The sequence below is a fragment of the Nicotiana tomentosiformis genome, chromosome 6, assembly GCF_000390325.3.
Source record: "Nicotiana tomentosiformis chromosome 6, ASM39032v3, whole genome shotgun sequence".
Classification (NCBI taxonomy): domain Eukaryota; kingdom Viridiplantae; phylum Streptophyta; class Magnoliopsida; order Solanales; family Solanaceae; genus Nicotiana; species Nicotiana tomentosiformis.
In genome coordinates this window covers 147,533,991-147,548,958 of record NC_090817.1, presented here as the reverse complement: position 1 = coordinate 147,548,958, position 14,968 = coordinate 147,533,991, and the positions used below count along the sequence as shown (strand labels likewise).

At 36.3% G+C, this 14,968-nt stretch overlaps 1 protein-coding gene across 1 annotated transcript; it reads right to left on the bottom strand.

Annotated features, from left to right (window-relative positions):
- Positions 1 to 2,249: 2,249 nt before the first annotated feature.
- Positions 2,250 to 13,853, bottom strand: LOC104117653 (DAR GTPase 3, chloroplastic). Its single transcript, XM_070178029.1, has 9 exons — positions 13,661 to 13,853; positions 6,145 to 6,288; positions 5,920 to 6,036; positions 4,880 to 5,023; positions 4,708 to 4,794; positions 3,924 to 4,039; positions 3,302 to 3,483; positions 2,907 to 2,964; positions 2,250 to 2,801 (listed from the first exon to the last, which is right to left on the bottom strand). Exons 1-9 carry the CDS (start codon positions 13,799 to 13,801, stop codon positions 2,678 to 2,680), a joined length of 1,113 nt encoding a protein of 370 aa, XP_070034130.1. The 5' UTR covers positions 13,802 to 13,853; the 3' UTR covers positions 2,250 to 2,677.
- Positions 13,854 to 14,968: the final 1,115 nt, after the last annotated feature.

Here is a 14,968-nt window from a genome sequence, read left to right as displayed (position 1 = left end):
GAAATCAATTTTTTCTCAATTACTTCATAATGCTGTCAAATGTCTTTTAAACCAATTGAATACATTATGTCCTCTTAGCATATACTTCTTTCGTTTCAATTTGTTTGAACCTTTTCGAACTACAAGAGTCAAATTAACTAATTTTCAATATGAATTCGGACGTAAATTCTTTAAGTTTTTATAAATTAAATTTACATATGTAGAAACTTTATAAAAAGTACGATAAGTTACAAATAGTTAACAATTGTAAATATATAAAATATGCCAAAATAACAGTATGTACCCTGTTGGGGCATAGAGAAACCAAATCAACATCTTATTGGTTTTTGGTTGAAGCTTTTCTATTTATTGGTCAATCTTTTAAGACACAGAATTGCAGGGACAGCTCGTGGAGAACCAACACTTTGCACTATGATTGTGATTAATAATTTTCAAGGTTGGATCCTAGTAATGCGTTATCTGGTTGGCTCATTAATATGCAGTATTAACCATTAAGAAGCAGGCAACTCTTTTTTAGTATCTCGCATTCAGTGTTTGTTTCTTATTTTTTCTTAACCTTTGTCCTGTACACCGTACCTAGTACTCTAGGCAGCATACGTTCCACCCCTCCGTTCTTCCTTAGTTTTAGCTCCCGTTTGGTCATAGATTTTGTAAGTTTTTTTTAATAATTTTTTGGCAAAATATATTTGTTTATAGATTTTATCATCCCTCCTCGTTAGAGACGAAGTCAGAATTTGAAACTTATGGATTCGTGTTATTGAGTTCTAAATTAACAATTTATACATATCAATGCATTTTGTAAGACAAATATAGGTTTTAGATCAAAATTAATGTGTTCGGACGAACCCGCAAATACTACGTTAGCTCCGCCCCTGCTTCTTCCGAAGTCTTAGTCCTTATAGTTCTAGAAATATTTTGTAACAAGTATACATGTGTTTCCTTTTGGATTCATGATTTAAATTTTTGAAAGTAACGTATCTGCAATATTCTTTTGTGACGGGAACGAAAATTTTGTTTAATTTTTCTATAAAAAAATCAACAATATATATATAGGTTCAATCGAAAGAAAGTATGCATCCACATTATGGTATTCATATATTCATGTATGGTTTGTGCTCGTGTTTACTACAATTAGTTAACTCAATTATTAAATGGTACAAATTACTTGTACTATCACAATGAAGATCTTAAGTTATCTTTGCGCTTACAGTATTGACCTCAAGTCATCTAATAAAAGCAAACATATAATTGTTTCTACAACTAAACGACAACAACATAGTCTGTTGATAAGAATGTCCCCCACAGTAAACCCTAGCCATAAACTAGGGTTCCTTTTAATCTTTGCTACTGATTCCTTTTGCTTTGTTTAGAGATTAATTTGTCTCATATTAGCCGACCAAGTAGCTTGCTGCTGCACCACTTGACCTTTCTTCACAGGCAATTCTTACTTAAAATAGTGCATTGCTTGGTATACTTTCGTAAAGGTCTTAAATGGAAAGACAAAGGACCCTATTTAGGACTAACCGCTGTTAATTCTTTAGAATTTGTGATTTTAAACATGTCATATTATTTCAATGACAATAGAACATATAATTAAAGGTAAAATAAAAAGTTTAAAGTTAAAAAATTTTCCAATATAGTAAGCTGCCGTTCTATTTGAAATAGACCAAAAAAAAAAGGCTCTCTTACCATTTTTGTAAAGGCCTCAAATGGAAAGATGGAGGACATGTTCACAGCTAATGCCTGCCAGACATAAATTCAGCTAATAAGCAAATTTTCAGTTTCAAATACGTACTATTTATTCAAAAATAGCTTCAGCACTAAAAATATATTTTTAAAAGCTAGTTAACCTGTTACATGCTCGGTTTGTTCCAAAGTCGTGTGCATGTGTTTTATCATGGACACGGCACATTCTTTGACAAAGTTTGATTACAATAATAACCTTTTACATATGTAACAACAACAACCCAGTATAATCTCACTAGTGGGGTCTGGATAGGGTAGTGTGTATGCAGACCTTACCCCTACCATGAGGTAGAGAGGCTGTTTCCAATAAACCCTCGGCATCCTTCCCTCCAAGAACTACCCACCTTGCTCTTGGGGTGACTCGAACTCACAACCTCTTGGTTGGAAATGGAGGTTGCTTACCATCAGAGCAACCCCTCTTGTCCCTAACCTTTTACAGATGGCAGCAAGATAATTGCTTCCCTTTCTGCACCTTCTCCGACCTTCATTTCACATATGCAGAATTTGAACATAGAATTTAGTCTAATATTGCCTAGTTTATATCTGGACTTAAGTTAGAATACTTCGGCTAACTCCAACCAAAGGAATTATAGCCAAACTATAATCTAGTTGTTTGAAGATAATAGTTACAACCCAAGATTAAGAACCAATGTCACCATTGCTGTATGACTTATATAGCTTGCCTGACACTAATGGAACTCGAGAACCAATTACACCATTTGTAGCTTCATTGAGTAGGTTCGGCAGTATATACATTTCTAGCTTGCAAGCATTTCTGAACCACCCCAAAATTCACATGAAAGGCGCGAACAGCTTCCTGGGCTTTTCCCCGTCTATATACTTTTATGTTGATCGGAAGCTTCCAAGAATTTTCCACAAGCTTCAATTGACATGCATGAAAGCACTAGAACAAGGTCTGAAATGCACAGGTCTACCTGGGTGGCCGTTCTAGTGCTATCCAACCAAATTTCCCTTTCCGAAAATCTTGCAAGATACGAAATGCTGCTTGGTTATTGTCCGAGTTAAATAACTGAGCAGCGAGCTTCTGAACAAATCTGCAACCAAAACAAACAAAGATCAAGTTGGAAATATAGACCAAATTCCTGCAAGGGTACACATAATTCCAGATGAACCATTTGGGTATAATTTTCCATACATACGTTCTACCACAGCGCCCATCTGTCTCAATCTTGTAGCGGTCACGAAGAGCTTTATTACCTGGTCAGAGTGACCCATGTCAGAAAAATAGAAGGCAACACCTATACAAGCAGCTTAAAATGAATACTTCTGGGCAGACCCTCCAATTCCTAATGGAATCGCTTGTTACATTCCAGAGGCTCAAAGTGCATGCCCAGGTGCAATAATAGATCTATTAGGATGAGTAACTAATCTTGTCTAAATAAGATCTGGTAATGATTTCTGACGCACAGTATCTTCAATGACGTTTTACCAACAAGAACCTACCTACACGAGTGAATTGTATGTGCTAAAGTGATTGAAGTCTCCAAATATTTTCAAGCGGGAGAGCAGTATATCTGAAGGACAGGAAACATACCAACAGTTGGAAGCTTCGAAAGCATCTGTACAAGAATGGCCGCAACATCTGTAGCATTATAAGATCTCTCTCCGATATCATCACATATGGCTAGCTTTATTGCTGCTGCCTGATCACTGATCCTCATTGGAATTATGCCAGGTGAATCCAGTAGCTCTAGATCTTTCCCGAAACGGACCCACCTTTTCAAAAGGAGCAGGTAGAAAATTAAAAGGAAGAAGAGACTGTAATATCTAATCTAGTATTTTTAAATTAAATTGACGAATACCTTCCTTTCAGCATAACAATTACACAGACCTAAATTATCCAGTGGTGAAAATCTTCTCAGTTCCACTTAGCAGATCAATATTTTGAAATAGATTGCTATATATTTAAAATTGCACCAGTTTCAACATAATGCTTAATTTTAAAATGAATAGAAAGTTGAAATGATTCACGAGGTGTCGGAATGAGATGGCGAAATAGAGAAGAAAGTACAACCTTATCACGCCCCCCCCCCCCCGGTCACTTAAAAGTAAGAAGAGATACACGCTTCGGAATCAAAATTGTGTGGGATTCTTTTTGGAATCAAATAGCTAATGAACTTGCGGCAAAAGGAAAGAGTAAGGAGCTCAAGACATACTTCAGCTCTCTGGTAACACCTGGTCTTGGGGCTGCAGGACACATCCGACGCTTCAGCAAACGATTTACTAGAGATGACTTACCAACATTTGGATACCCGACTACACCAGCTCGAACCTGTCAAAACATATAAAATATCTCACTAGAAAAAATAACACAGAAGAAGCAGATATTAAGTCTGCTACGCTAATTTTCTCATTTCATCAACTAGTGAACCAAATAAGATCTTCTATTCTGCTACATAATTTCCAAATGTTGCTCATCAGTACATTGGTACAGGAGTATGGCAACACAAATAATGCTTTTCCACTGGTGTACAATCAAACCAAATTATCAGACGGTAAAACTTTGAAGTTTAGCATTGAACTCCTTGCATTTCTTTTATATCACCAGAGATGCTTCCAACAGTCTATATGTATATGATGAAGATGACATATTAAATACAATGCAAAATCAGAATTGGAGTGCTACCATTAGTCATGAACCTACTGAATTTGGTGGATTGAATGAAAGAAATCATTGGTACTTGACAACTGAAATGGGCTCACGCAGATCTACCAGTTCAAATACTTCTGACGGTCTATATGTAAATGATGAAGATGACATATAGGTACAAAAGGGAAACGAGATTGCTAACTTTAGTCACAAACCAACTGAATTTGGTAGATTGAAAGCAAGAGATTTTTTTAAGTTTCATTTGTCTTGACAACTGAAATGAGCTCATGACAGATCTACAGTCTAAAGGCATGGATGATATGAGCAATTATCAGTCTTAGTAAACTCACTGGACGAGGAAGTAGTCCTTTTTCTCTACGTTTTATGTTCACAGTACCCGCTAATGCTTTTGCCAACCTGCCAAGCTTCAGTGTTCCCTGAAATTTGCCCAATACGTGAATCAACAGAAGTATAATAACACTGTTCGTTCTAGCATAAACGAGTGCACACTATTCCAATTACCATTCCAAGCTGGCCATTGGAGAAAACAACTCTAATCCCTTGCTTAGCATAATAAGTTGCCCAAGCATTCCGATCAGCAGTTGATATCATATCCTCTCGATTCAAAACCAAAATCCTCTTTCTGTTGCCAAGCCATGAGTCCATCTGCTCATCGAAATTGAATTACTAACAGAACAAGTAGATGACAGTTGAAAAGAGACAAGATTAGAATCCCACATGCAAGAGGAGTCTTTTGCTGTTATAAAATGCCAGTGATCATGAATTTACATACTCTACAATGCATAAAACAATATGTATACCACAAGTTGATTAATGGCTTGATATCCTAAATGGAAGTCAAGAAAAGTAATTATGAACTGCAGTTTGCATGTATAATCTATCCTGGTTCAAAAGAGGTTCTTGTGTATTTACTTCGCAGCACAGTCTTCGCATCATTAGAAAAACCTTGTTTGACTTAGCTGAAAGGGAATAGGGTCAAACTGCCACCTAACAATTATCTAGTCTTTGAAACGGCAAACCATAAGGTGATACAAAGACTTGTTAAGTATATCATTAATTTTCTCAAGTTCAAAACACTAATGCTAAAATGAATTAAACTGCAATTCAATATGGCATTTCTAAGCCAGACTAAGAAAACTTTGAGATGGAGTATCAGTTCAAACTAAGCACAACAGCTATGTAGAAAGAATGGGCCAGGGCTATGAAATAGTTGGCCATTGCTATATAGGCAATCAATAAGCAGAACACCTAGCAGTCACAAGTCTAATCAGAAATTGTCAAAGCATAATACATATCAGATTTTAAATGTAAAAAATGCACTTCAAAGCACTTTCTCCAATTTTACATAACATCAAGTCTTCAGTGGTAAAGGTTGCTTAGGATGACACAATCAGCATTCGTCCACATTTACCTAGCTGTTGGGAAGGCAGTCTAGGTTACTAGCTCATTACTCAACCAAAGACAGCATTCAAGCATACAACATAACGTTCAATAACCTAGCAAAATGCACAGCCCAAAAAACCATTAGATAAATTTCTAACCTGCGGATGACTTGTGGACTTAGGAATTCTTGCATCTCGAACCTCTATGACAACATCCATCAGTTTCAACTGTTCCTTAAGCTCTTTCTCAGTTTTTGCGATATGACCAGGATACCACTATTTAAATTATAGTAGCATTAGTATTAGAAGGTAAAACATTTGGAACCAAATGAAAAAGTTGAAACGATTCAGAAGTGCAATGTCAAGTTCACACCTTGTACATACCTGAACTGGTCGTAAAGTCTTTGTCCAATGATAAAGATCAGCTTCTACATCATTCCAGTCATATTCTTCTTGGAAGCCTTCAAAAGCATTATCAAGTTTTAAATTCGCATTGCCAGACTCTCCAGCACCTTTCCAACCAACAACCTGAAAAGTTGATTCACAATACGTTATTTCTTGAAACAGAGAATAAAAGAAAGTGATAGTAGAAAAGTTGATTCACGATAACGTTATGAGAGTCTCCAGACATTTTGTAATATGATTAGCGAAAGTTGTACCAAAAAATCAACAAGAGCAAGAAAGAATTGATCAGAATTCAGATGATAAATATTCCCCACATAAGAGACAATTTTCTGCATCTGACTGTTGCATGTGATAATGGAATAACGAATATATCACTATGCTAGCCTAATAGAAAAACAAAAACATAATATAAACCACAATCCATGAATGTCAGTTTTAGCCATAGCTTCAGCTTACTGAAAAGGGGGGGAAACAGATGAACGTATATATGCCAACATGCAACATGGAAATAAAGCATGAAATATAGGCATTCTGCAGCTTCAAAGTCACCATGCTTTTCACGTTAGGTCAAGTGAGAAATGATAAAATTCAAATAACTTGTATTACATGGAAGAGTTAGAGCTAGCAAAGCAAGCTCAAAGACTCACAAAAGGATGCTGTTAATTTTTTAACTTCTTGGTATGTCTTGTCAAAATGAAAAACAAGCTGAACAGGTTCTATGGACCGACTGCTACATGAGACCGCATTAATTTTTGAAAGAGATCTGAGACTGTCATATGCTCAATGATGGATTTGGTTTTTCGTTTATATAAATAGATATAAGTTGATAGCACCCTCCACTTCCAACCAAGAGGTTGTGAGTTCGAGTCACCCCAAGAGCAAGGTGGGGAGTTCTTGGAGGGAGGGAGCCGAGGGTCTATCGGAAACAGTCTTTCTACCCCAGGGTAGGGGTAAGGTCTGCGTACACACTACCCTCCCCAGACCCCACTAGTGGGATTATACTGGGTTGTTGTTGTTGTTGTTGATAGCAATTGATGAAACCCCAGATCAATGCAGTCAGAAAGTTACTCAGCTAAGCTAGAAAAAGGAAGTCTTTTGCGAAGCTGAAACTGCACGTTTGTATTCATTGTTACAATCAATCCAGTGGTCTGAACGTATACCCTCAATATTCCCGATGCTCATTTCTGGTTATACCTCAGCCCATAACATCAAAACAAGGCACCTTTCAAAAAACAAGAATCCTAGCTTGACATAATTGTCACATACCATTTACTATAATTCCAAAGTCTAGGCTCAGCTTCAAAACAACCACATAGGAAATCGCCTTGCGCCCATGAGTTAGAAAAGAACATAATGTTGACTGATCCTTGAGCAAATAAAAGGAGCCAAGACATTTGGTTCATTAAAGCTGGCACTCAGAGAATGGACATGGCATCCCAAATACTGATGGCTTGCTTTCGTTCACCTTTATATATCTTTCCCGTCATTAGCTAACTCTGCCTTTGGACTCGAGTTATCTCATGCTTGTTCACCTTTACGTCACACTGTCTTCAGCAGCTCACTATCTTTATCATACCTTCACTCTTTGGCCCAAAAGAAGTGCCCTACGGAACCTACCTTACTGGACCTCGGTGGATACACAGATTCAACCTTACATCAAAGGTATTTTACTATACGCTTGCTCAATTTCAATTGATTGAAATCCAATTACATTCCCCTACAACATATTCGCGGATTTACCATGTAACATATGGGTTCACGCAAACCCAGTAGCTTTTGCTCAGTCGGTGTATATTTATTGTTAGGATCGGGAACCCGGGTAGTGCGGAATTTAGCCAAACAACGGTATAATGACAATAACAAAGACAATGGAAGTTGATAATAACGGCAATTAAAGAATATAAAGAAGACACAAATTTAACGTGGTTCGGTCAAGGTGACCTACGTCCACAAGCGGAGAGGATCAATTTCACTATACCAACAAGAGTACAAAAGAGAGTACAAAATTAGAGTAAATACTCTAATTAATCCCAAATACCCCAAGACAATAACGTCACAAGATCACTCCAAAGAAAGGGTTCACACAAGTGTTTCCCAACACTCACTCTCTTACAAAATACTCTATAATGAAATAAAAGAGGAGAAAGAAAGATAAGAGTGAAAAGCTCTTGAATTGGTGTGTTTTCAAATGAGGAGAAACTCCTCTATTTATAGCAAGAAATCCTTGGCCTAATAATGGATATTATGTCATGGCAAATGTCATGATTCACAAATTTGTTATAATGGATATTATGTCATGGCAAATGGATATTATGTCATGGCAAATGTCATGAAAATTTGGTCATATTACAAATCTCCACCTTGGCCTAATTTCGGCTTATATATAGTAAATTTATTTCACCTTCTCCGCAAAAATCCTAATGGGCAAATCATTCTTCATAAATGCCAATCAAGTTCAGGCAAAGCTTGAACTTGGACACTGGAAGAGGTTTTGTGAACATGTCAGCAGGATTGTCTCTAGTGTTGATCTTCTGAACAGAGACTTTTCTTTCAGCAATGGTTTCTCGGATGAAATGATACTTTATATCAATGTGCTTCGTCCTCTCATGATACATTTGATCTTTAGTCAAGTGAATGGCACTTTGACTATCACAGAAAATGGTAATACCACCTTGGTGTAAACTGAGTTCCGCAAATAGACCCTTCAACCATAAAGCTTCTTTGATCGCCTCGGTCACTGCCATATATTCTGCTTCGGTAGTAGATAAAGCTACTACATGTTGTAATGTAGCTTTCCAACTAATAGCGCAACCACCGATGCAAAATACATAGCCTGTCAGTGATCTTCTTTTGTCAAGATCACCTGCATAATCTGAGTCTACAAAACCAACCAAAGTGTTAGTATTTCTCCCAAACTCCAAACATGTGTTTGAAGTACCTCGCAAGTATCTGAGAATCCATTTCACAGCATGCCAATGTGCTTTACCAGGGCAAGCCATATACCGGCTTACCACGCTCACTGCTTGTGAAATATCTGGACGTGTACAAACCATTGCATACATAATACTGCCGACTGCACTGGAATAAGGAACCTGTGCCATGTACCTCTCTTCTTCCTCTGACTGCGGGGACTGAGCAGCTGATAACTTAAAATGAGCAGCAAGAGGGGTACTAACTGGTTTAGCATCTTTCATGCCAAACCTCTCCAAGACTTTCTCCAAGTACTTCTTCTGGGTCAGAAATAGCCTGTTGGCTTTTCGATCTCTTTTGATCTTTATGCCAAGGATTTTCTTAGCTGCTCCCAAATATTTCATCTCAAATTCACTTTTCAACTGACTTTTCAAATTGTGAATTTCTGTTAAATCCTTAGCAGCAATGAGCATGTCATCAACATATAATAATAGGTACACAAATAAACCATCATTTAACTTCCGGAAGTAAACACAACCATCATACATGCTCCTCGAATAACCATGACCCAACATAAAGGAATCAAACCTTTTATACCATTGTCTTGGAGACTGCTTTAATCCGTACAAAGATTTCTTCAACAAGCAAACATAATCTTCTTTTCCTTCAATTTCAAATCCTTCGGGTTGATGCATGTATATTTGTTCCTCAAGTTCGCCATGTAAGAAAGTTGTCTTAACATCAAGTTGTTCTAATTCCAAATCATACATGGCAACGAAGGCAAGCAAAACACGAATAGAGCTATGTTTAACAACAGGTGAGAAAATATCATTAAAATCAACTCCTTGTACCTGACTATAGCCCTTTGCAACTAATCGTGCCTTATACCTCGCATCTTCAACTCCTGGAATGCCATCCTTTTTCTTGAAAACCCATTTGCAACCAACAATTCTTTTCCCTGATGGTGGCTTCACAAGAGACCAAGTACCATTCTTGTGCAGAGACTCAATTTCTTCATTCATTGCAATCAGCCACTTGGCTGAGTCAGCACCAGAAACTGCTTCTGAATATTTTGATGGTTCTCCAATTTCTTCAGTTTCCTGTGCAACTGAAAAAGCAAATGCAACATAATCTCCAAACCTTAATGGTTGTTTACCTTCTCTTATTGGTCTATGTTTGGCTATAGAATACTCTTCTTCTTCTGGTTCAACTTCAGGAGTCTCAACTTCAGGAATTTCAGCTTCTGTCTCAACTTCAGGAGTTTCAACTGTATTTTGCTCCAAAGTTGATGAGCTTGGCTCAGAAGGAATGCCAATCTCAATCTCCACCTGGTTCTGTGTACTCTTTCCTTTATTTGTATTACAAGAACTAGAAGACTCTTTTCTAGAATGTAGCATAGAGGATTCATCAAAGGTTACATCTCTGCTAATTATAAATTTTGGTACCGTGGAATCAGGATACCATAGTCGGTATCCTTTCACCCCATATGCATACCCAAGGAAAATGCACTTTTTAGCCCATGGCTCTAATTTTCCATCATTTACATGCAGGGCAACCAAATATCTTTAAATCAGAATAATTAGCAGGAGTACCTGACCACATTTTTTCTGGAGTCTTAAAGTTCAAAGGTGCAGAAGGAGCTCGGTTGACAATATAACAAGCTGTAGAGATAGCTTCTGCCCAAAAGGCGTTTGTCAACCCAACATTTGAAATCATGCAACGAGCCCTTTCCAAAAGAGTTCTATTCATCCTTTCTGCCACACCATTTTGCTGAGGTGTCATTCTCACAGTACGATGTCGAGCAATTCCTTCATTCTTGCAAAATTCGTTGAATTCATCATTACAAAATTCCAAGCCATTATCTGTTCTAAGCCGCTTAACCTATTTTCCTATTTGCTTCTCAATCAAAACTTTCTATTGTTTGAAATTTAAGAAAACATCGCTTTTATTTTTCAGGAAATAAACTCAAACTTTCCTTGAATAATTATCAATGAAAGTTAACATATACCCGGCACCACCTTTTGATGGGGTACGTGAAGGACCCCAAAGATCTGAATGAATGTAATCCAAAATACCTTTTGTTCTATGAATCGCTAGAGATTTGAAGCCGACTCTTTTCTGCTTCCCGAACACACAATGTTCACAGAACTCCATATTTCCGATACTTTGGCCACATAAGAGACCTCTTTTACTTAGGATGGAAAGACCTTTTTCACTCATATGCCCCAATCGCATATGCCACAATTTGGTGATGTCAGAATCTGATTTATCTGATATTGAAACTGCAGCAGCACATGTAACAGTAGATCCCAAAAGAGTATACAACGTACCAGATCTGCGTGCTTTCATGATCACAAGAGCACCATGAGAAATTTTCAGAACTCTACCTTCACCTGTGTACTTGCACCCAAGAGATTCTAGAGTGCCCAAAGAGATGAGATTTTTCTTCAAGTCAGAAACATGTCTAACATCGGTGAGAGTTCTTACCACACTATCGTATATTTTGATTCGGACTGTACCTTTTCCAATAACTTTGCAGGCAGCATTGTTGCCCATCAAGACAATTCCACCTCCAATAGATTCATATGTGGTAAATAAATCCCGACTGGGACACATATGATAAGAACAACCCGAATCTAAAATCCACTCATTGTTAGATTTGAAACTATTATTAGTTGCTAAAAAAATAGTTCCCTCGGTCTCATCAGCAGCTACACTTGCTTCGGCAGTGTCAGTATTTTTGTGCTTATTTTTCTTTTTTGTATGCTTTTCTTTGTTTTTCAATTTAAAGCATTCAGAAATAATGTGACCTTTCTTATAACAATATTTGCACATGACATTTCTGTATCTGGATTTTGACATTGATTTAGGTTTCTCACTACTTGAATCTTTCTTATTGGATCTACCTCTTATGAATAAACCTTCCCCTTGGTTCCCACTAGTTTTCCCAGTAATATCTCTATCTATTTGTTCTTTTGATTTCAAAATAGATTTGATATCTTTATAAGAGATATTATCCTTTCCATAAAGCATAGTATCTCTTATATGTTTAAACGACTGGGGTAAGGAAACAAGCAATAACACAGCTTGATCCTCATCTTTGATTTCAGCATCTATGTTACTTAAATCCATAAGAAGAGAATCAAAAGTATCAAGATGAGTAAGTATAGAGGTACCTTCAGCCATACGAAAAGTGTAGAATTTTTGCTTTAGGTAAAGTCTGTTTTCTGCTGTTCTTTTCATATATAGGGTTTTAAGCTTTTCTCATATGCCTTTGGCTGAGCTTTCTGCTGCAACTTCACGCAAAACCTCATTTGAAAGATTTAAAATAATACTTGTTTTTGCCTTTTTGTCTATGACAGCAAACTCCTCGTCCGTCATTTTATCTGGCATCTTCTCATTTCCTTGCAGTGCCAAATCTAAGCCATCCTGAATTAGGATAGCTTCCATCTTTAATTGCCACATTCCGAAGTTTGCACTTCGGTCAAATTTCTCAACATAAGACTTTGTTAGAGTCATTTTGGCTATTTAAACTAACCCGGTTAGATCTGACTCTGATACCAATTTGTTAGGATCGGGAACCCGGGTAGTGCGGAATTTAGCCAAACAACTGTATAATGATAATAACAAAGACAATGGAAGTTGATAATAACGGCAATTAAAGAATATAAAGAAGACACAAATTTAACGTGGTTCGGTCAAGGTGACCTACGTCCACAAGCGGAGATGAGCAATTTCACTATACCAACAAGAGTACAAAATTAGAGTAAATACTCTAATTAATCCCAAATACCCCAAGAGAATAACCTCGCAAGATCACTCCAAAGAAAGGGTTCACACAAGTGTTTCCCAACACTCACTCTCTTACAAAATACTCTATAATAAAATAAAGGAGGAGAAAGAAAGACAAGAGTGAAAAGCTCTTGAATTGGTGTGTTTTCAAATGAGGAGAAACTACTCTATTTATAGCAAGAAATCCTTGGCCTAATAATGGATATTATGTCATGGCAAATGTCATGATTCACAAATTTGTTATAATAGATATTATGTCATGGCAAATGTCATGAACCACAAATTTGTTATAATGGATATTATGTCATGGCAAATGTCATGAAAATTTGGCCATATTACATTTATTAAGAAATCCACTAAATATTTTATTGTGAATCCAGCAATTATTGTATATTAAGTTGAGGTCGTTATAGGAAGTTAGGAACCCATAAATATCAAATCGTGAGCCACCTCTATCCGATTCAATTAGCTTCAACAACTATTTTCACATTCACCTTATCCAGTTCCCAGTAGTGCTTCCTCGAACTGAATTTGTTGTCACTAATACTATTCGAGGAATTAAGCAGATTTTACTTTTGACTAGGTTATTTCAAACTTAAACATAGAGGTAATAAAAGAAACGAAATTTTTAAAAAATGCGTCATTTTTTAATTAACTGTAAGCAGCTACTGCAGCACTAGAAAGAGCTGTAAAACAAGATGTAATTGTAACGCTTCAAATTAAAATTATTTTCAGGCTTTTAGGCCACTGTGCCTGCGTAAATGTAACACAGTAAATAGTTTTTTAGTGTTACCTGAATTGTGGATGAAGAAAGAGGAGGAAGCGCAGAGGAGGTAGCTGCCGGTGGTTGACTGTTCCGACAATTGAGTGACCGGCCACCGACGAGTGTTAGGCCGGAGCTGTTTAGCAACATCCCAGGGAGCTGCGTAGCCATCGGTTGGAAAATTATCAGTACAAGTACCGAAAGCCTTTCTTGTTTGCACAGGATATTTTTTTTTGTCTAATTTTAAATAGTAAGTGATTTTTAAATAAATAATTACTTTTTTTTATAATTTATAGAAATTCTTCTTCTTCTTTTTGTGAAACAGTTAACTTTACGTTGGAGCTTTAGGTGGACATTAGCTCTAAAAGTTAATTTTATAGCATTCAGAAACAGTGATTGTTAAAATAAAACTGTATTAATGGACGTAATAGATTTAGTTATCTTATTGTGATCAAATGTAGCACAAAGGATAAACGTTATGTTTGATGCAAAAAGCCTTTGCATTTGTAACAAACAATCCGATGTTAAAAAATTGAGTTATGTTTATGCAGAAACTGTTCGCATTGTTACTTCAAAGGACCTTCTAATTTTTATAATGTTTGAAAAATTAATGCTTTGTTATAAGAAAAATTAAATTATGGTGGATGTCTACTCTTCCTCCATGATCTTCTCAAATGCTTAATGACATATTCAATGACATATTTCTATGCTTAATAACATATTTAATGACATATTTTTCTTCACTATGCCTATATAAAGGCCTTGTAATAGATAGGAAAACACACACAATTGAAGAAGAAAATCTCTTCCTTCTCTCTATCTCCATTTCTTGTTCATGTTTTACTAAATTGCTTTTATTTCATAACAATATGTCTTGTTCATGTTTTACTAAGTTGCTTTTATTTTATAACACGTTATCAGCACGAATTGCTCATTTCATAATCTTCTATGTCAAGACTATGTAAGTTATAAGCAGGCAATGAGATCAAGTACAATAAAAAATGTCTTGGATGATAATACAAAGATAAGTTTTACATCCATCTAAACCCATTCATATTTTCATATCTTTGCATTAACTTTATGTGCAGTGTTTAGTAAAAATATTTTTTTCAATTGTATCCAGTGAAATAAAAAACTGGAAAGGTATATCTTTATTTGCTACATCTCTTGTAGGACAAAGATAATATTCTAACGTATATATATGTTCTGACCTTTTACATACTATGATAGATAATTATTAAGGTAATTTAGTAATAATATTTTTACCATCACATGATGTATTTCATTGAAAGCAAAATTATCAAATATGTAGGCGATTTTACAGTACCTTGTAAATTT